This window comes from Lynx rufus, unplaced genomic scaffold (assembly GCF_022079265.1).
Source record: "Lynx rufus isolate CCGP_SWC_20201006 ecotype Redwood Valley unplaced genomic scaffold, mLynRuf1.p SCAF_3, whole genome shotgun sequence".
Classification (NCBI taxonomy): Eukaryota; Metazoa; Chordata; class Mammalia; order Carnivora; family Felidae; genus Lynx; species Lynx rufus.
The window spans coordinates 152,830,919-152,852,934 of record NW_025814845.1 but is presented as its reverse complement, the minus strand read 5'-3'; the positions used below and the strand labels follow the sequence as shown (position 1 = coordinate 152,852,934).

Genomic DNA, 22,016 nt, shown 5'->3' with positions numbered 1-22,016 from the left:
ATGTATTTTATCTATTAGGTCAGTATGACATCTTTCATGAAAGATTGTTTTATTTCTCTTTCTCTTAGTTCATTGTTGGTGTACGGAAACACAGATTTTTGTATATTGATTCTGTATCCTGCAACGTCACTGAACTCATCAAAGATTTTGAGAGGAAATTAATTTCTTTCATTAAAAAATACTTCTCAGATATTTCAATCAGAGGAAGAAATAGCTCTTCTCCTAAGATGGAATCTGTTGTTTGGGAATGTGGTTGATCAACTTGATATGTTGGCCAAATGTGCCCTATGTAATAAAATGAAAAGAAGAGACAAGATGATGTCATTTTCCCATATTGTGAAACCAAAAACAAATGCCTTTTGTGAGATCAAGCTAACAAACCTCTGACGGTGCAGAGTATTTAACTGTTTGAAGAACTTAACAGTAAGATATAGAAGAAAAACTTTCAAGCTGAGACCTGCAGGTGTATAAAGATCTAAAATACATATTGAGTAGGCCTCATCATCCGAATCTCATTCAGATCCAGGAAGGATGGCTATGAGTTGGATTGTCTTCTACGTTTGGCCCTTGACTATATTTGTGGGGCATATAGGTGGGCACAGTTTGTTTTCTTGCGAACCTATTACCTTGAGGATGTGCCAAGATTTGCCTTATAATACTACCTTCATGCCTAATCTTCTGAATCACTATGACCAACAGACAGCTGCTTTAGCAATGGAGGTAAGACTTGTTCTATTATTTGACATATCTTAGACAATGATTCTTACATTGTCTTGTTACTAATCTAATGAAAGTGTCTGATAACAGCAAAAGAATATATTATTTTTAACTGTCTTGTACATTAAAAAATTAGAGATTTAAGTTCAAACTCTAATAGATTGAAGAATTTATGTTTGGGGAATGTTACTCTTGACCTATTTTTAGACATGCTTTTGTATAAAGAAATATGAAACACTGGTACATGGGAGATAATAGTTATTCAGAAATTCAAAATTGTGCAGGTTATGATTACATTTTTTTCCTGTTTGGCTGATCATAAAACCTCAGATAAAGAATAGACTATAATAATAATAATATTCACAAATCAATCCTTAAGTATTGAAGGTAACATGATCTTGTGAAATAAATTCTTTTGTTCAGCCTTTAGGCTGGTGGTTTGTCATATTTGAATTTTCTTAAAATTTAAAAACATTTTTCTCATTTTACTTTGTTCACATCAATTTAAGAAGGATCACTCCTGATGAATGAAGGTTTGGTTGTGTAAATTATGTTGTTGACCTGTCACAATTTTATGAAAATTTGTTGCCTTTCTTGAATTTTTCTAGTGGTAACTCTTCAGGTAACTTTCTAATGATTTTACTTTAGAAACTATGGCAAATTAATGAATACAGTTAACAGTAGGTTTAAATAAATATGCATGCATTTCTGTAGAGGTTTTAGAATTGTGGACAAGGATAATATGTTTACCAGGTGAGAATCAGGGAGGCCGTGGATGGTGGCAGTAGGGAGCATAGGCTTATACAAACCTGGGTTTGAATTCTAGCTCTGTCACTTTCTAGCTTTATTACTTTGGGCAAATTACGTGAACTTTCTTACCGTAGTTTCTTTGCTATGTAAAGCTTCTTGTAAAATGGAGCTAATAATAATTATACTTAGAATGTTTTGTACTTTAGCCTTTAATCTATTGTTACAGTGTTTTCAGCACATTGAGGCCTATGTGTTTTGGAATTTTTCATTTTATGGTAAAACCCAAAGATTCATTACTTCCAAGTAGACTAGCATAAGTGTGTCTAGGAAAATTGGTAGAAAGATTATTGTTCATAGATTAAAAAAAAATTTTTTTTTAACGTTTATTTACTTTTGAGACACAGACAGAGCATGAACGGGGGAGGGGCAGAGAGAGAGGGAGACACAGAATCAGAAGCAGGCTCCAGGCTTTGAGCCATCAGCCCAGAACCCGACGCAGGGCTCCAACCCACGCACCGTGAGATCGTGACCTGAGCTGAAGTCGGATGCGCAACCGACTGAGCCACCCAGGCGCCCCCTTTTTTTTTTTTTAAATTTTTTTTTTAACGTTTATTTATTTTTGAGACAGAGACAGCATAGATTTTTAAATGTGAAGGGCATCTTATATATTCTAAATATTTGAAAATATTATAGAGGTTGAACAAAACATTTTCTGCTCTTCTGAATATACAAGGTATAACTAGCTTGGTACAGGCTAGCCAAGAGAGATTTGGTATAGACTATCAGATTAGGATATGAAAATGGGTATTGGTTTAGTACATTAATTTGGTTCTGGGCATAGCAGTCCTTGCTGTTTTTTGAAACTATCAATTCTCTCACAAAGAAATTGAAGTAGGAAAACCTTTGTTTTTAGTATCATAAATCAATGTAATTCCTTTGGGAAGTAGATAGGGTAGTAAGAAGCAAGTCATCAAGATATTTGAATTGATGTGGGTTCAGCTTTTGACTCTTCTTTGTAGTAGCTTTAAGACTGAACAAGTCCCTTAACAAGTCCCTTAGCCTTGGTTTCTTCATTTGTGAAACGGCAGTAATAACAAAAATACTTTAAAGGGCTGTTAGGATTAAACAAGAAATTTATATAGTAGCTAGCACAGTGTATAGCATACAAAAGGTGATCTGCAAATGTTAATTCTATTCCAAATTCCATTTCTAAATGATCCCAAAGAGAAGGTACTAGAAAAGTTAATATATTTGTTCCAAATGAACTTGCATTCGTTTGTAGGCTCTTGGGACATTCATGATGATGACATAGTAAACTGTCACTAACCTTTTCTTAAAGTTGCCTGTGTAGTCTACGTATTTTATTGGCAATAAGGTTGCTTCTGTTTAAATTTCACACGTTCTAGGGAGAGCACCTCAGTGGGCAGTATTTTCTAAGGGAAGGCTCCAGTTCTTTGAAGTAAAGTTGCAGATAGTTTTTTATTGCATGGTTGTCAATATCAGGACAGTGATGCCACTGACAAAAAGAGATGTCAGTTTGAGAGTGTAAAGTTTCTGTAATAGCAGAGGACATGGGAACTCAGCAGTCAGCACAACATCCTTCCAAATGGAAGTAAGGATCTTGAGTCCTTACAAGGACTCGAATCTGCTGATGACACCCTCTATCTCTGCTCTCAGAAAATGTATGTCAGCTTTTACCAGGAGCAAGTCATTGGAGCCAACAATTGGGGGACATTTTTGAGTGTTCATTGTGGGACTTGGTGAATTAAAGGATAATTTCCTAAGTGCATCATCTTTTAGCAGGCCCATGTTTCAAGCCTGCCTAGGGTTCATTCCTGTACTGATGAGTGCCTGGAATATAATAGTATATGGCAGTGAGAGAGGGATACCACAGATGAGAGGAAATATAGAATCTGGGTTATCTTAAATTTGATTATTCATAGTCAACAGGTTGGCTGTTCTTTCATTGTAGATACAGGGTTCTTAGTACTTTCATTGAAATTGGAACATGTTTAAATAAATGGGTTAATGTATCAATTCATTAAGTTAGAAAAGATCTTTGCTTGTATGTTTCTCTGTTCCTCCCTTCCAAAACATACTCATCTATACACAGACACACACCCTAAATTTTTGTAAGTTCTTAACTTGGTATCTTTCTCTTTGAGTATCAGTGGCCTTTGATAGAAAACAACTTTTTTTTTCCTCCTTCCTGAGTTTTCCAAACCATTTTGAGCTGTCTGGATTGCTAAGTTAATTTTTGGGAGCTGTCCAGTGTGGACAACAAATTGTCAACGAATTGTAACTATCTTTACCAACCACACCGTTATCAGGTATTTATGACTCCATTGGTAATAAAAGAGATCTTAAGAGCCTCCCCCCCTATACTAAATAAATGCAGTTGAATACGAAGGGGACAGTTTAGTGGAAAAAGCACTGAAATGGAGATAAGAAATTTGTATTTTGCCACTAACTAGTTTTGTCACTTCTTTGTGTTGGTTTCTTCTAGGAAGTGTTTCTTTTTCCCTGTCCATTTTACAAGGTTGTTAAGATCAAATGATGTAAGTGATCTGTATATTTAAAAACTTTGAGGGGCACCTGGGTGGCTCAGTCGTTAGCATCTGAGTTCGGCTCAGGTCATGATCTCACGGTTTGTGAGTTCGAGTCCCACATCCCGTGAGCTTGTGCCCTGCTTGAGTGAGCACGAGCCCTACTTTGGATGAGCCCTGCTTCTCTCTCTCTCTGTCTCTCTCCTTGTGAGATTCTCTCTCCCCCTCACTTGTGCCCTCTTTCTCTCAAAAGAATAAAAATAAAAACTTTGAAAAGTTAAAGTGCTTGTGAATGCAAAATAGTAGTCCTTGTTGTCTGTCACCCTGTCGTCCTTTTAACTTCAGTTAGTATGTGGAACAAGCACTCTTACCTCTTTAGGAGGTTGATCACTTGTCTTTTTTTTTTTTTTTTTTTTTTTTTTAAAGGAAACTTGACCACTGTAGAATAATCAGAGGAAAAACTTTTGGGATGGTTTGTGTTTTGCCTCCATTTCCTGTTTTTTGTCATCTGCATTAAAGATTTTCTATAGCATGGAGAGCTGGCTGGCAGTGGGATAGATCCTACTGAGAACAACAGAGCCTAAAAGCCTCAAATCCTTGGTATTCTTTATGATTCATTAAGATCAAAACATGTTTGGGGGCACCTGGGTTGGTTCAGTTGGTTAAGTGTCTGACTTTGGCTCAGGTTTATGGGTTTGAGCCCCGTGTTGGGCTCTATGCTGATAGCTCAGAGCCTGGAGCCTGCTTTGGATTCTGTGTCTCCCTCTCTCTCTGCTCCTCCCCCCCCCCCAACATGCTCTGTCTCTCTCTGTCTCTCAAAAATAAACATTAAAAAAAATTTTTTTTGTAAAGAACAGAACATGTTTGAACCAGTCTTGCTGTTATCCAAACTCAAATTGTACCTTAAAAAAAAACTTTTGGGGCACCTGGGTGGCACAGTTTGGTTAAGCGTCCAACCTCGGCTCAGGTCGTGATCTCACAGTCTGTGAGTGCAAGCCCCGCATCAGGCTCTGTGCTGACAGCTCAGAGCCTGGAGCCTGTTTCAGATTCTGTGTCTCCCTCTCAATCTGCCCCTCCCCTGCTCACTCTCTTGTCTGTCTGTCTCTCTCTCTCTCTCTCTCTCTCTCAAAAATAAATAAACATTAAAAAAAAACCTTTTTGGGGCACCTGGATGGCTCAGTCGGTTAAGCATCCGATCTCGGCTCAGGTCATGATCTCGCGGTCCGTGAGTTTGAGCTGTGCTGACAGCTTAGAGCCTGGAGCCTGTTTCTTTTTTTTTTTTTTTTTTTTTTTTTTTTATAATTTTTTTTTTTCAACATTTATTTATTTTTGGGACAGAGAGAGACAGAGCATGAACGAGGGAGGGGCAGAGAGAGAGGGAGACACAGAATCGGAAACAGGCTCCAGGCTCTGAGCCATCAGCCCAGAGCCTGACGCGGGGCTCGAACTCACGGACCGTGAGATCGTGACCTGGCTGAAGTCGGACGCTTAACCGACTGCGCCACCCAGGCGCCCCATGGAGCCTGTTTCAGATTCTGTGTCTCCCTCTCTCTATGACCCTCCCCTGTTCATGCTCTGTCTCTCTCTGTCTCAAAAATAAATAAAACGTTAAAAAAAAATTAAAAAAAAAACCTTTTTATTATAGTAAATCTCAATTATATAGAAATGTAGATAAGATAATATAGTGGACAACATATACCCATCATCCGGCTTCAAAAATTATCAACTGACAGCTAGTTTTGTTTCAGTTGTGACTGCATGTCCAGCTGGGTTACTTTGAAGCAAATCTCTAACACCATAATTTCATCCATAAATATTTCTGTGTAAATCTCTAAAAAGTAAGGGCTCTTTCAAAATGTATAAACACCATACTTTTATCTCTTTGTCGGTATCCTCAAATGTCCAGTTGATGTTCAAATTACTTTGATCATTTCACATTTTTTATAGTTGGCTTTTCAAATCAGGGTTCATCTATCCCATTCAATTGAGAGGTCTCTTAAGTTTCTTTTAACATATAATTTCTCCTTCCCTTTCCTCTCTCCTTTTTTCCTTGTAATGCGTTTGCCATATGGAGTTTCCCATAGTCTTTATTTTGCCGATTGCATCCGTGTGGTTTGATTTACCATGTTCCTTTGTCTCCCTTTTTAATTTTTTTAAAGAATACTTCATAGGCCTATAATACTTGGTTGTCACTCTATATAATTTTTAGCAGCCATTCTTGATCATTTCTTAGATCGGTAATTTCATTAAAGTTTTGTAATAGGGTGATATTCTAATTCTGTCATTCTTTTCTCAGCTGGAATGCTTTATAAACAGAAATTTCCTGTCTTTACTGTTGGGCTACTGAGTTAGACTCTTGTACAGTTTATGTAAGAAAGACAGGATATATACTTGATCATTCTCCTGAATTTAGTAGTTTTTAAGATAATGAGTATCCTTCAGAGGTGACCATTGAAGTCTTTTTTTTTTTAAAGGTATCATTATGAACTTGTGAATTTAACATATTTGATGTGTTTCAATCCTACTCGAGTTATTATTTCTATTGGAGCTCTAACTGCACTGTCTTTGGTAGTGGGAGCCTCTTCAAGATAGCGCCTGGGTTTTTGACACTGCTCTAGCTTGCTTGCTTTCTGGTATGATCCAAGCTCCTTTCTTAAAATTCTGCCTCAAACTTTGAACCAGAGATTTCCCTAGAGAGCACTGGTTCCTTTTAGTTGGAAATGATATTTAGAGACCATTATCTGGGTGCTAAGCCTGTTGATACTAGGTTAGCCATTTTTAGGCCTATTCGTAGACAAAACTAGGAAACACTTTTTAAATTTATTATTTTTATTATTGTTTTTTTTCACTTCTCAGTATGATTTAATTTGCATTTTTCTTATTATAGATAAGTTAAAATATCATTTTATATACTTAATAGTCAGTTGTAGTTCTTTTTATTTCTTTTTTATATATAATTTATTGACAAATTGGTTTCCATATAACACCCAGTGCTCATCCCAACAAGTGCCCTCCTCAGTGCCCCATCACCCACTTTCCCCTCTCCCCCACCCCCTTCTACCCTCACTTTGTTCTCAGTATCCAAGAGTCTCTTATGGTTTGCCTCCCTCCCTCTCTGTAACTTTTTCCCCCCTCCCTTCCCCCATGGTCTTCTGTTAAATTTCTCAAGATCCACATGAGTGAAAACATATGGTATCTTTCTCTGACTGACTTATTTCACTTAGCTTAATATCTTCCAGTTCCATCCACATTGCTGCAAATGGCCAGATTTCATTCTTTCTGATTGCCAAGTAGTATTCCATTGTAGGTGTAAACCACATCTTTATCCATTCGTCAGTTGATAGACATTTAGGCTGTTTACATAATTTGGCTATTGTTGAAAGTGCTGCCATAACATTGGGATACATGTGCCCCTATGCATCAGCACTCCTGTATCTTTTGGGTAAATTCCTAGTAGTGCTATTGCTGGGTCATAGGGTAGTTCTATTTTTAATTTTTTGAGGAACCTCCACAGGGTTTTAAAAAAATTTTTAATGTTTATTCTTGAGAGAGAGAGAGCATGAGCAGGGGAGGGGCAGAGAGAGATGTAGACCTAGAATCTGAAGCAGGCTCCAGGCTCTGAGCTCTCAGCCACAGAGCTTGACACGGGGCTCAAACTCCCGAACTGTGAGATCATGACCTGAGCTGAAGTTGGATGCTTAACTGACTGAGCCACCCAGGCTCCCCCACTTTTTAAATTTTTTTTAAGTACATCATGAGTTTAGATTGATGTTTTAAATCAAATAATATCACAGTTTTTTTGTTGTTGTTTTGTTTTGTTTTTTTCAGGAGGGAGGGCAGAAAGGGAGAGAGAGAATACTGAGCAGGCTCCACTCTGTCAGCACAAAGCTCTATGGGGGCTTGATCCCATGAACCATGAGATCATGATGTGAGCCAAAATCAAGATTTAGATACAACTGACTGAGCCATCTGGTGCCTCTATCACAGAGTTTTTATTTACCATTTTAAAATCTTATTTTTGTTTCTGTATTCTCTTATACTAAAGCTTTACAATACACATACATTCTATCATTTCAGAATAATAGTGTTATTACTAACAATATGATTATTGAAAGCTGATTGTTTTGTACTTATTTTTGTCTTTAGGGATGTGACTCACCATTGATATACAGTACAAATTACTCTGCTTTAAAGTTTTAATTTAAAAATTTAAATATTTAAAGTTTTATATTTAAAGTTAAATATTTCTCTGTGTGGTTAAACTCAAAACACATTTAGATTCCTATGTTTCATTTTTTGAGGAATAACTTAAAAATTTTTTTTTGGTCTAAATTTAGTGGCTTATTCAGTTGAGTGACTCTTGATCTCATGGTTTGTGACTTCAAGCACTGCATTGGGTTCAGTGCTGCTGGTGCAGAGCTTGCTTGGGATTCTCTTTCTCCCTTTCTCTCTCTGCCCCTCCCCTGCTCAAAATTAATAAGCTTAAAATTTATTTTATAATTGTTTTACAATTTTATATATAGAACAAGATGTATTCAGAGAAGTTTAGTTTCTGGCCCTTTCCCTTCTACCTTGTTCTTTCCTTCCTCCTAAATGTAGTCATTTTAAAAACTTTTTTTGCTTATTCTTCCATTAAAAAATTATAAATATATTTATGTGAAATGTTTATGTAATAAACATGTATTCTTTTACCTTTCTTTGATAGAGTATTTTTCTCTATATTTTTCCGTTTAACAAGAATATCATGGATATTCCATAGTAATATTTACAGATATTATTCATTACAAATATTTGTTTTAACTGGCAAAATACATATAAAGTTCACCATTCCAATCCTTTTAAGGATTGTGCACTATAGTTTAGTGCATTAAGTATATTCATCTTGTTATGTAGTCATAACCACTATTTATCCGTAGCACTTTTTCATCTAACAAAACTGAAATTCTGTACATAGTAAACAATAACTCCCCATTCTCCCCTCCTCCGAGCCCCTGGCACCCTCCCTCCATTCTTCTTTCTCTCTGAGTTTGACTACTCTAAGTACCCAATAATAAGAGGAATCATACAATATTTCTCCTTTGTGACTGGCTTATTTCACTTAACATAATGTCTTCAAAGTTCATTCATGTAGGATATGCCAGAATTTCCTTTCTGTTTAAAACCAAATAATATTCCATGGTATATATACACACCACATTTTGTTTATCCACTCATCCATCAAACACTTGAGTTCCTTCGACCTCTTGTCTATGACAAATAATGCTGCTGTGAACATGTGTGTAAATACCTGTTTGAATCTCTGCTTTCAATTTTTGGGGATATATACCCAGAAGTGGAATTGCTGGGACATATGATAATTCTGTTTAATTTTTTGAGGAACCACCATACTGTTTTCCATAGCAGTTGCTCCATTTTATATTCCCATCAGCAGTGCCACAAAGGTTCCAGTTTCTCCACATTCTCGCTAACACTTGTTATTTTTTATTTTTGTTTTTTGTTTTTATAATAGTCATCCTAATGGGTGTTAAGTTGTTCTCATTTTTTTTCATTCAATTACTGTTAATGGACATTCAGGTTTTCTGTCTTTTGCTTTTGAAACCAGAGCTTGTCCTTATTCATCTTTGTGTACCTAGTACCCAACATAATGCCTCACACATAGGAGGTGCTAAATAAGTGTTTGAATTAATTAATGGACTTATAAACTGTAAGTTCCTTAAGAGATGATAGTAGTCAGACTTGGTCAGGGTTATGATGTTATATCTAAGCACTTGATCTCCTGGAGTTGTAAATAGGAGTGTGCTGGATGGGAATGGGGATGGTAATCCCAGTACCAAGAGTACTACGTAACTGTGAACACTAGTATTTTACTTTGCCTTTTCAGGGGTGAGGAACAACTGGTCAGAGTGACTCAGAACTTTGAACATTTATGTGTTTGTACTTATAAGTGATGTAATTACGCAAAAGAACAGAACAACCCACCTTTCCCATCTCTAGGCCCTTAATGTTCCTTCTGCCTTAAATAGTCTCTATCTTTTGTCAGAATTCTAATGGTTGGATTTGATACATTATTAAGTAGGAAAAAAAAAGTAGATAACATGTATGGTATCATCCTGTTTTTGTTTAAAAAAATATATATGCATGTTTATGCAGAGTAAGTGATGTGGAAGGATTTTCACCAAGGCCAACAGTGGTTTTCCTGAATTAGTACAATTTATTTGTGTTTTCTGTGTCTTATTTAATGTTTGTATTTTTTTATTTTTCTGTAGGAAACATATTGTGCCTTTAAAATAGTAACATTAGTACAGAAACTTTTTTTTTAATAATCCAAACTGTTCTTTTTTGTTTAGTTCTCAGTTGTAGTACCTAAGAGTTAGTATATTAAATATATTTTGATTGAATGACTGAAACAAAGGATCTTATGTGAAAGGGATCAGTTGTAGAAAGTATTTGAATGGGCCTTGAAAGATTTTTTTTGTTGATTTTTGTAAGAAAACAGTATAATATACCCCTGTGTAGTAGTAGTAATTAACGTTTTGTAGGTAGGCTTTTTAGAAAACGAAATTTGATTATATTCTTGCAATTCATGGTTTATATCTTCAGAATACATGTATTATCAAATTTATTTCCCTTATTATCTTTTGTTTGGGTTAGTATTCATAGGTGGTTTTCCCTAAGCAAACAGCAATCTAGTGAAGTAGCTTGAAAAGTCTGTTGTGTGACAGGGAAACCTGTCAGTAATTAAGAATCTTCTAAATAGAAAAATGTACATAGAAGTAGTAGAGAATTAATTGCATTTATTTATTTCTGACTCTGTGGAAAAACTTAAAAAATTTTTTCTTTGATTTTCTTGTATGACAAATCACTTTAAAGAAATACCTTTAAAATACTTATTTCCAATTAAATTATGAAGTGTGGTGGAATTTTGTAAAGTTTTATCCTCTGAGAGAAACCATAGTTCTGAACTGTTCATGATATTTGAAATATTAAAATTTGCTTCCTTAAAGTCAAATGTTACGGGTTGCTCTGGGAACTCTCCATTGACTTAAGAAGATAAACATGTTCCTCTCATAATGGCAAATTTCTGCAAACCGCTATCTCAAGACTTTTTTTTTTTAATTAAGTTTTGTAAAAGAAAAGCAAATTTATAGGTTAAAGGTGTTCTTCAAACCTAGAACTTTTTTTAATACAAAATTCCTGAAGTTTTAGATCCTTTCTCATTGAGAATTTATTTTTACAGAAAAGGAGTTTTTTAAAGGTCTTATTTTTAATCATTTAAAATTATTGTAAAAAGTTGTTTTTGAATAATTTCTTATTCTAATTTGGATCTGAAATAGAATGAATACCATTTTTTTGAATTTCCAAGGCCATTCCACATTTGGTTTCACATTTAGTGAATTTAGTCATAATATTCCCAAACCCAGTAGGATACAGTTTCTATGGTTACCAGACCCTTTGTAGAATGACAAAGATTGGAATTCTGATTCTCATGAGTCAAATTTTGGCCTTTGACTCTGTTCCCTTTTCATACCCCTTGCTAAGCTTGGGCTGTTGCTTGCTTGAAGGCTTGTCAGCTACCAGGTTCCTATGGTAACAGGAATGGAAATTTGAAAGAAGAAAGAGAATGGGAGCACAAAGGCTTGGTTGATTTGAATTTCAACAAAGAATAGAAGGTTCCATGTACTGCACCTTTGTTGTAGAAACCAGAAATTTAATTTTAGAAAGTTACTTTTCAGTTTGTAAACTTCGTATACCTTGGTCTTGATTTAGTGAACAAAAGTATTACTATTTAAGGAGGTACTCAGTAGGAATCTTTAAAAAATTAATCAGCTAAATTGTTTTTCTATTTGATAGAACTTTAATAGTATTTCTTATATATTCTCGGCTTTACAGTATTCAGGCTACCTCATTTAATTTTGATTTTGCTGAGTTTAAAATTGTTAGTCAACGCAATTTGCTCATTTGAAAAATATTAATATTTTTGTTTTTGTATAACTGCTTTATTGAGGTACAGTATATATACACAACTTCACCTAAAGTGTTCAGTGTTCTGACAAATTATATACCCATGAAACCAATCAACACAATCAAGATATAGAACATTTCTATTACCTCAAAAGCTTTCTTGTGTGCCTTTGTAGTCTACCCCCATCGTTACACCCTGCTCCAAGCAACTAGTGATCTGTTTTCTGTCACTGTGGATTAGTTTTCATTTACTAGAGTTTTATATAATCATATGGTACCTATTTTTTTTTTTTTTTTGGTCTGGTTTCCTTTACCCAGCATAATGACTTTGATATTCATCCATGTTTTGTTTTTCTTTTTAATCACATCATTCCAGTTGACTTTTACTTGTTGAGAACAGGGAATTCAGGGTTCCTTACACCCACCTTATAGGATTGCTATTGCTCTGTTAACTTGCAGTGCTTCCTTAATCCCTTTTTAAAGCTTTTGCTGGGTCCTGTATGCTAAGACCATTTTACAGAGGAGAAAATTGAAGTTTAGGGAGGTTATGTAGAACATTAAGTTCAAGGGCTCTAGACAGGAATGTCAGGGTCTTGACTCTTGGGTCTCTTTGTAGCTCTGTGATCTTGGGCAAGTTACTTGATTTCTGTGTCTCGTTTTCTTCATATATATTATAAAATGTGATTACTAATAGTACCTACCTTATGGGATTATTGAGAGGATTAAATGAGATAATGTGTGTAAGACACTTAGAACACTGCCTGTCCCTTTAGTGTTAGTAATTAACTAGCTGAGATACTCAGCACAGGATACTTAATAGCTAATAAATGGCAAAAGCATGAACTTTTAGCTTTAGACTCATTGCAGGCAGCACAGAATAGCCACTCAAATCAGTGGAGGTTTAACTAACATAGTAACACAGCGATATTGGATTGGTTGGTATGGATTGATTGGTATTTTATATATTGCTAAGTACCAAGCAAGTTTTGAGACCTAAGACATACATTAAAAGGCATACATGTGCATATATGTACATATATCATTAGCATGTGGAATGTTTTTAATTTTTAATTTTATACTAATTTACAAAACAGTACAGAGAAATTCTTTGTACCTTACCTAGCCTGCTCCACCCCTACCTGCTACCCCCCCCCCGTCTTAGTATCTTATATAACTAGCATACAGCATCAAAACTAGGCAATTAACATTGGTACTATAGACATTATTTACAGGCCTTATCATATTTCATCAGTTTTTACATGTACTCAGTTTTGTGTGTGTATATGCACTTGTCCATCTATGTGTAGTCTTTGCAACTTTTTAAAATGTTTATTTTTTTAATGTTTATTTTTGAGAAAGGCAGAGCGTGAGCAAGGGAGGGGCAGAGAGAAAGGGAGACACAGAATCCCAAGCAAGCTCCAGGCTCCAAACTGTCAGTACAGACCCTGACTCCGGGTCTGAACTCAACAAGCCTGAGATCATGACCTGAGCTGAAGTTGGACGCTTAACCGACTGAGCCACCCAGGTGCCCCTGCAATTTAAAAAAAAAAAGCTCTGTGCCTAACATGGGGCTTGAACTCAGGATCAAGAGTTGCATGCTTCACCAAATGAGCCAGCCAGGCACTCCTAGTCTTTGTAATTATATATAGATATAAATACACAGATATATATTTCCCTTAAATATATATAAAATATATAAAAATTACGTATAAAATATATACCGTTAAAGAACTGTTTTATCACCACCAAGGAACTCCCTCATGCTTATTTTCTCTCTCCTCCCTTTTTCCAATCCTAAGCAACCACTACTTTGTTCTCTATAATTTTGTCATTTCAAGAATGTTGTATAAGTGGAATCATATAGTACGTAATCTTTTGAGATTGGTTTTATTTCACTTAGCATAATACCGTTTGGGATCCATACTGGTTATTCCAGGTATCAGTAGTCATTATTTTTAATTTCAGAATACTTTGTTTTATAGATATACCACAATTTGTTTAATCAACCACCCATTGAAGGACATTTCAGTTTCCAGTTCTTTGCTATTACAAATAACGTTGCTATGAACATTGGTGTATAGGTTTTTGTGTAGACATACATTTTTATTTTGGGGGACAAATGCCCAGGAGTGTAATTGCTGGATCATGTGATAAGCATATATTTGGATTTTTAAGAAACTGCTGAACTATTTTCCATAGTGGTTGTACCATTTTACATTCTCACCAACAGGGGCACCTGGGTGGCTCAGTCGGTTAAGCGTCTGACTTCGGCTCAGGTCATGATCTCACGATTCGTGGGTTCAAGACCTGCATTGGGCTCTGTGCTGACAGCTTAGAGCCTGAAGCCTGCTTCTGATTCTGTGTCTCCCTCTCTCTCTGCCCCTCCCCTGCTCATGCTCTGTCTCTCTCTGTCTCTCAAAAATAAATAAATGTAAAAATTTTTTTTACATTCTCACCAGCAGTGTATGAGAGATTTACTTTGCATTCTTACTATCATTTGGTATTATCACAGTTTTTTATTTCAGTTTTTCTAATATATATATAGTATATATGTATATAGTGATACCTCATGTGATTTTAATTTACATTTCCCTTATGGCTAGTGATAGTGAACATCTTTTCGTGTGCTCATTTGCCATTCATGTATCCTTTTTGGTTAAATATCTGTTTATGTCTTTTGTTCATTTTGCAATGGTTTCTTTTGAGTTTTCAGAATGCCATATATATTCTGGATGCAAATCCATTATTGGATGTATGGTGTGCAAATAGTTTATCCTAGTCTGTAGCATGTCTTTATATCCTTTTAACAAGGTCCTGAAGAGAACAAAAGTTGTAAATGTTAAAATTAAGTCCAATTTACCAATTTTTTTTTCCTTTATGGATTGTCCTTTTGGTATAATTTCTAAGAACTTTTCACCTAACTCTTGGTCCAGAAGATTCTTCTTTCTTCTTTCTTCTTCTTTCTTATTCGTTTTGTACATTTAAATCCATGATCACTTTTGAGTTAATCTGTATAAAGTATGGTTCATTTTCCTGTCTATTAATGTCCTCTGGTTCCAGCACAATTTATTGAAAAAACTATCCTTTCACCATTGAATTGCTCTTGCTCTTTTCTCAAAAATCAGTTGTCCATTCTTAGGTAGGTTTAATTCTGGGTTCTCTTTATGTTCTGTTGATCTTTTGTATCTGTCTCTCCACTGATTGTCCACATTGTCTCCACTGATTCTCCACATTGTCTTGATTACTGTTAACAATATAGTAAGTCTTAAAATTGGATAGCATGATTCTTTCCACTTTTTTTTCAAAATCTATTGTTTTTCCCATATAATTTTAGAATAAGTTCCTTTTTATTTACTAACAGTCATGCTGAGTTTTGATAAAAATTTCGTTAAATCTGGAAATCTTTTGGGGGAGAATTGGCATCTTTAATGTTGAATCTTCAAACCATGAACAGTGTTGTTATGGGTTGAATTGAGTCCCCCTAAAACATATGATGAAGTTCTAACTCCAGTACCTCAGAATGTGACCTTTTTTGGAAGTAGGATCATTACAAGTGTAATTAGTTAAAATGGGGTCATACTGGAGTCGGAAGGGGCCCTAATTCAGTTATGACTGGTATCCTTAGAAAAGGGAAGTTTGGACACAGACACACATGGAGGGATGATGTGAAGAGGCACAGGGGGAAAGCAATGTGAAGATCAGATTTATGCTATCACAATCTGAGGGTACCAAAAGCTAGGAGAGAGGCCTGGAGCAGATCCTTCTCTAGCATCTGCAGAGCAAACATGGTTCTGTCGACATCTTGATTCAGACTTCTAGCTTTTAGATATGAGACAGTGAATTTCTGTTGTTTAAGCCATTCAGCTTATGGTACTTTGTTACAGTAGCCCTAGCAAACTAACACAAGTATATATCTGTCTTTTTTTTTATATTCCTTGATTTATTTTTATCAGCGTTTTATGGTTTTTTGCATACAAGTCCTTTACATGTTTTGTTGAATTTCTACGCAGGTGTTTTTTCTTTCTTTTTCTCTTTCTTTCTTTCTTTCTTTCTTTCTTTCTTTCTTTCTTTCTTTCTTCTTTCTTTTGTGGTTATAAGTGTATTGTTTTAGTTTTTCATGTGCTCTTTATATATGGAATGCAAATCTATATAGAAATAGTTGGGGTTTTTGTATGTTTTTCTTGTGTCCTGCAACCTTACTGAACTCACTAGTTCAAAGAGGTGTTCTTTGTAAATGCTTTGGGATTTTCTACGTAGACAATAATGTCACCTGCAAATAGGAACAGTTTTCTTTTTCCAGTCTCTCCTTTTCTTGTTTTATTGTATTGGCAGGATTTCCAGTCCCATGTTGAATAAGAGTGGTAAGAATAGGCATCCTTCCCTTATTTCCAATCTTAGGAGTAAGAATCCATGTTTCACCATTAATTATGATAGCTGCAGGGTGTTTGTAGATGTTCTTTATCAAGATGAGGAAATTATCCTCTATTTCCAGTTTGTTGAAAACTTAAAATCATGAATGCTTTTTCTTTTTCTTTTTCTTTTTTTAACATTTTATTTATTTTTGAGAGAGTGTAAGCAGGGGAGGGACAGTGAGAGGGAGACAGAGAATCCGAAGCAGGCTCTGTGCTGACAGTAGTGAGCCCGATGTGGGGCTTGAACTCATGAAATGTGAGATCATGACCCGAGCTGAAGTTGGACACTCAACCAACTGAGCCACCCAGGTGTCCCTCATGAGTGCTTTTTCTGCATCATTTGGTATGACAATGCGATTTTTCTCTTAGCCTGGTAATTTGGGATTACATTAATTGGTTTTTGAATATTGAGCCAGACTTGAATTTCTGGAGGAAACTCTACTAGGTTGTGGTATATAATGCTTTTAATATATTTTTGGATTTGCTTTGCTACTGTTTTTTAAGGATTTTTACATTTATGTTCATGAGAGATACTGGTCTGTAGTTTCTTCTTTTGTGCTATCTTTGTTTGGTTTTAATATTAAACACCCCTTGTTTCATAGAATTAGTTGAGATGTGTTCCCTTCTCTGCTGTTTTCTTGAAGAGATTATGTAGAATTGGTGTTACTATTTCTTTAAATGTTAGATTTTAGCTATGAAACCATCTGGCCTGGACATTTCTTTTCTGGAGGTTTTTAACCACAAATTCAAATTCTTTAGTACTTAACAGGACTATTCAGATTATCAGCTTCATCTTGAGTGAGTTTTGGTAGTCTGACTTTGAAGAATTGGTCTACTTCATGTAAGGCGTCTAGTTTATGTGCACAGAGTTGTTTGTAATATTCCCTTATTGCCTTTTTATTTTTATTTATTTTTATTTTTTATTTATTTAAAAAAAATTTTTTTCCTTACATTTATTTATTTTTGAGGGACAGAGTGAGACAGAACACAATTGGGGGAGGGGCGGAGAGAGAAGGAGACACAGAATCTGAAGCAGGCTCCAGGCTCCGAGCAAGTGTTCAGCACAGAGCCTTATGTGGGGCTCAAACCCACAACCATGAGATCATGACCTGAGCCGAAGTTGGTCACTTAACCGACTGAGCCACCCAGGCCCCCCACCCCCCCACCCAACTGCCTTTTTAATGCCTGTGGAGCCTCAGTGACATCTTCTTTTCCAGTCTTAGTATTGGTAATTTGTGTTTTTCCTTTTTATTTAATAGCCTTGCTAGGGGCACCTGGGTGGTTTAGTTGGTTAAAAGCATCCAACTCTTGATTTCTGCTCAGGTCATGATCTCATGGTTTGTGAGAGTTCAAGCCCTGCGTTGGGCTCCATGCTGTCAATGCAGAGCCTTCTCAGGATTCTCTCTCTCTCTCTCTCCCTCTCCCTCCCTTCCTCCCTCCCTCCCTCCCATACACACACACACACACACACACTGTCTCCCTCTCTCTCTCTCTCTCTCAAAATAAATAAATAATCTTGCCAGAAGCTAATCAATTTTATTGGTAATTTCAAAGAACTAGCTCTTATTTGAGTGATTTTTCTCTATTTTACTGTTTCCAGTTTTATTGATTTTTTTCTTTTTTTTAAAATTTTTTAATTTTTTTAATGTTTGTTTTTGAGAGAGAGAGAGCATGCGTGCACACGCATGAGCTGGGGAGGGGCAGAGAGAGAGGGAGACATAGAATCCGAAGCAGGCTTCAGGCTCTGAGCTGTCAGCACAGAGCCCGATGCAGGGCTTGAACTCCTGGACCACGCACGAAATGATGACCTGAGCTGAAGTCAGACGCGTAACTGACTGATCACCCGGGTGCCCCAATTTTTCTTCTTTTTTCCTTCTCTTTGCTTGTTTTTGCTTTATTTTGCTCTCTAGGGCTATTACAAATAATGTTCTGTGAAAATTCATATACAAGTTTTCCCTTGAGCATCATTTTTTAATTCTTTTGGGTATATACCTAGGAGTAAAATTGCTGGGTCATATGGTAATCTATGTTTAACTTCTTAAGGAATCACCAAATTGTTTTCCATAGTGGTCGCATCATTTTGCATTCCCACAGCAACACATGGGGGTTCTGATTTCTCCATATCCTTGTCAGCATTTGTTATTTATTCATTCATTTATTTGTTTGTTTATAGATTACAGCTATCTTGGTGTAATATAGTATCTCATTGTCATTTTGATTTACGTTTCCCTAATGACATTGAACATTTTTTCATGTTTATTGGCCATTGCATTAACTTCTTTAAAGAAATGTCTCTTCAAGTTCTTTGCCCATTCAAAAAATTAGGTTGTCTTTTGGTTGAGTTGTGGGGTTCTTTATGTATTCTGGATACTAGACTCTTATCAGATATATGTCTTATAAATATTTTTTTCCATTTTGTGAGTTGTCTGTGTACTGAAAATGTTCTGAAATATATGAAAGCATTCTGTTTAGATGAAGTCTGATATATCTGTTTTTTTTTCTTTTGTGCTTGTGCTTTTGTTGTCAGATCTAAGAAACCATTGCCAAATCCAAGGTCATGAAGGTTTACCTCTATTTTCTTTTACAAGTTTTGAGTTAATTTTTGTATGTGGTATAACACAGGGTCCCCAGCTTTATTCTTTTGCATGTTTAGACTTCTGCCAATACCAGAGTGTTTTGATTACTATAGCTTTATGTTAAGTTTTGAAATTGGAAAGTATGAGTACACCAACTTTGTTCTTTTTTTCAAGGTTGTTTTGATCTGTTCAGACTCTGTTGCAATTCCATAGGAATTTTAGGATCAACTTTTCCATTTTTGCAAAAAAAAAAAAATGCCATTTTAAGGGTTTAAATTGAATCTCTGGATCACTTTAAGGACTATTGCCATCTTAACAACATTGTCCTCTAATTCCTGAATATAGGATGTCTATTTGTTAGGTTGTCTTCAGTTTTTTTCAGTAACATGTCGTAGTTTTCTGTCTTGCACCACATTGGTTAACTTTATTCCTGAATATAGGATGCTGTACTTTTGATGGTCTTAAACTGAAGTTTTTTCTTAATTTCAATTGTTTTTTTTTTTAATTTCATTTTTAGTATATTCCTGAAAGGTAGAAACATAGCTTTTATCTTTATTGACTTTGTATCCAGCGTTCCTAGTAAATTCATTTATTCTAATGGTTTATAGATTATTTTGGATTTTCTTTGTGACAGGTTTTTATTAGTCTGGTTCTATTAGAAGACAGACACTCTTGGGGCATCTGGGTGGCTCAGTTGGTTAAGTGTTCAACTTTGGCTCAGATCATGATCTTGTATTTCATGAGTTCGAGCCCCACATCGGGCTCTGTGCTGACAGCTCAGAGCCTGGAGCCTGCTTCAAATTCTGTGTCTCCCTCTCTTCCCCTCTGGCACTCATCCTCCCCCCCCTCCCCCGCCTCTCTCTCTCTCTCAAAAATACACATTTAAAAAAAAAAAGTTAAAAAAAAGGCAGACACACTCAATGATTTAAATAAGGGAAGTATAATAAAAATAAGCCATTATAGGAGAGTATTTATAAAATATAGAGAGAGCTCAGTAGGGCTCTCTAGGGCAGAGGGACAATCTTGGAAGGGACTTCCAAACACCAAGGCTCAGACCTTAATTGTAGATGATGTAGTTGCAACTCAGTGGATGGCAGAGACGTTCACTGGGTTGCCTGGGCCAGAGCTGGTCCATGGTTGCTGGGCAAGCAAGAAGCAGTTCTTCAGGGCATACATAGGCAAGTGTTAGCTGGTGGTTGAGTAGATAGAGGGAGTCAAGGCACTGCCACAGGTAGGAGGCCTCAAGCATTCAGTGTCCATATTGGAAGGGCTGCAGGAAGGGTGTCACTAGGCTATGTCGTGATTGTGAGGCTACTTACTAAGAGACCTTTCTGGGCACATGGCTGGGACACAGCACCATAGATTTCTTTACATTTGCACTGCTGCCTGACTGCGCAGCAGCCACAACCAACAAGGAAGCCCCCTTTGTCCTGCAGTGTTCCTCTAACACTCTTTATTGAGAAAGTTTAAACACATGCTTACTGTAAAGGAGAAGTGGTGACATAAATCCCATCTATTATCATAGAGCATTGATATTGAAGAGTGAATGTGGAACAGAGATAAAAGTTTGGTAACTAGAACACAAGTCCTCTATGAATGATAGTTTCTTTCTGATCCATATACTTTAATTTTTATATTTCTTGCTTTCTAATTCTTTTACCTTTTATTCCTATGTTTTTACTGCCTTGGTGAGGACTTTCAATACAGTGTTAAATAAGATAGTGGTAACAGTTATTTTTGTCTCATCTTTGATCTCAGGAAGCCTTCAATAATTTACCAACAAGTATGAGGTTTTCTGTGGTTTGATGTATATACTTGACATAAGATTTGAGGAAATTTCTTAGTCTTTTAAGAGTTCTGGGGCGCCTGGGTGGCGCAGTCAGTTAAGCGTCCGACTTCAGCCAGGTCACGATCTCGCGGTCCGTGAGTTCGAGCCCCGCGTCAGGCTCTGGGCTGATGGCTCGGAGCCTGGAGCCTGTTTCCGATTCTGTGTCTCCCTCTCTCTGCCCCTCCCCCGTTCATGCTCTGTCTCTCTCTGTCCCAAATATAAATAAACGTTGGAAAAAAAAAAAAAGAGTTCATAATAAATGGATGTTGAATTTCATCTAATACTTTTACTACAGCTATTTAATGGATCATGTGATTACGCCCCCTTTTTCTTTTTTTTTTTTTTTAATTTTTTTAACGTTTATTTATTTTTGAGACAGAGAGAGAGCATGAACGGGAAGGGTCAGAGAGAGGGAGACACAGAATCTGAAACAGGCTCCAGGCTCTGAGCTGTCCGCACAGAGCCTGACGCAGGGCTCGAACTCACAGACCGCGAGATCATGACCTGAGCTGAAGTCGGCCGCTTAACCGACTGAGCCACCCAGGCGCCCCTACCCCCCCTTTTTCAATTAATGACATTAATTACATTAACTGGTTTTTCAGATGTTAATCCTTGGGGAAAAAGTGCATTTAGTGTGGTATATTGATTTTTTATATATTATGGATTAATTTACTGATACTGGGATATGATTTTTACATCTATGGTCATGAAGAATAATTTTCCTTCTTAGGTAGTCCCGTTGGGTTTTGTTATAAAAATTACTCTGGTTTCATAAGATGAATTGGGAAAGGTTCCTTTTTTTTCCTTTTTTAGAGTTTGTGTATGATTACTGCAACTTCTTGCTTTGATGTTTGATACATTTTTCTAGTGAAGTCATCATAACTTAGAGGTTTCTTTGGGGGGGGGGACCATTGCTAATAATGGATTAAATTTCTTTGTAGATAGAAGACTGGATTTTCTTTGAGTTTTGGTAAATTTTAATTTTTTCCCAAGGCATTTGTTTATTTCATCTAACATATCAAATTTATTATTTATGATATCTACATTATTTTTCTAGTAATGTTCTCTCCTCCATTTCTGATATTGGTAATTTGAGATTTTGGTTTTTTTTTTTTTTTCCCTCCCTTTTCTTTTCCTAATTATTGTCTGTCTTCTATATTCTCTAAGTTTGGCCACTCTTTTTCTAGCTTCTGGAGATGGTGCTAATATCATTGCTTGTTTTCAG

At 36.1% G+C, this 22,016-nt stretch overlaps 1 protein-coding gene across 1 annotated transcript in view; it reads left to right on the top strand.

Annotated features, from left to right (window-relative positions):
- Positions 1-94: 94 nt before the first annotated feature.
- Positions 95-22,016, top strand: part of FZD3 (frizzled class receptor 3) — an 84,069-nt gene continuing 62,147 nt past the window's right edge. Inside the window, exon 1 of the mRNA XM_047091746.1 lies at positions 95-720. Coding sequence (XP_046947702.1) covers positions 532-720 — 189 coding nt within the window. The 5' untranslated portion in view covers positions 95-531. The remainder of the gene's footprint in view (positions 721-22,016) is intronic.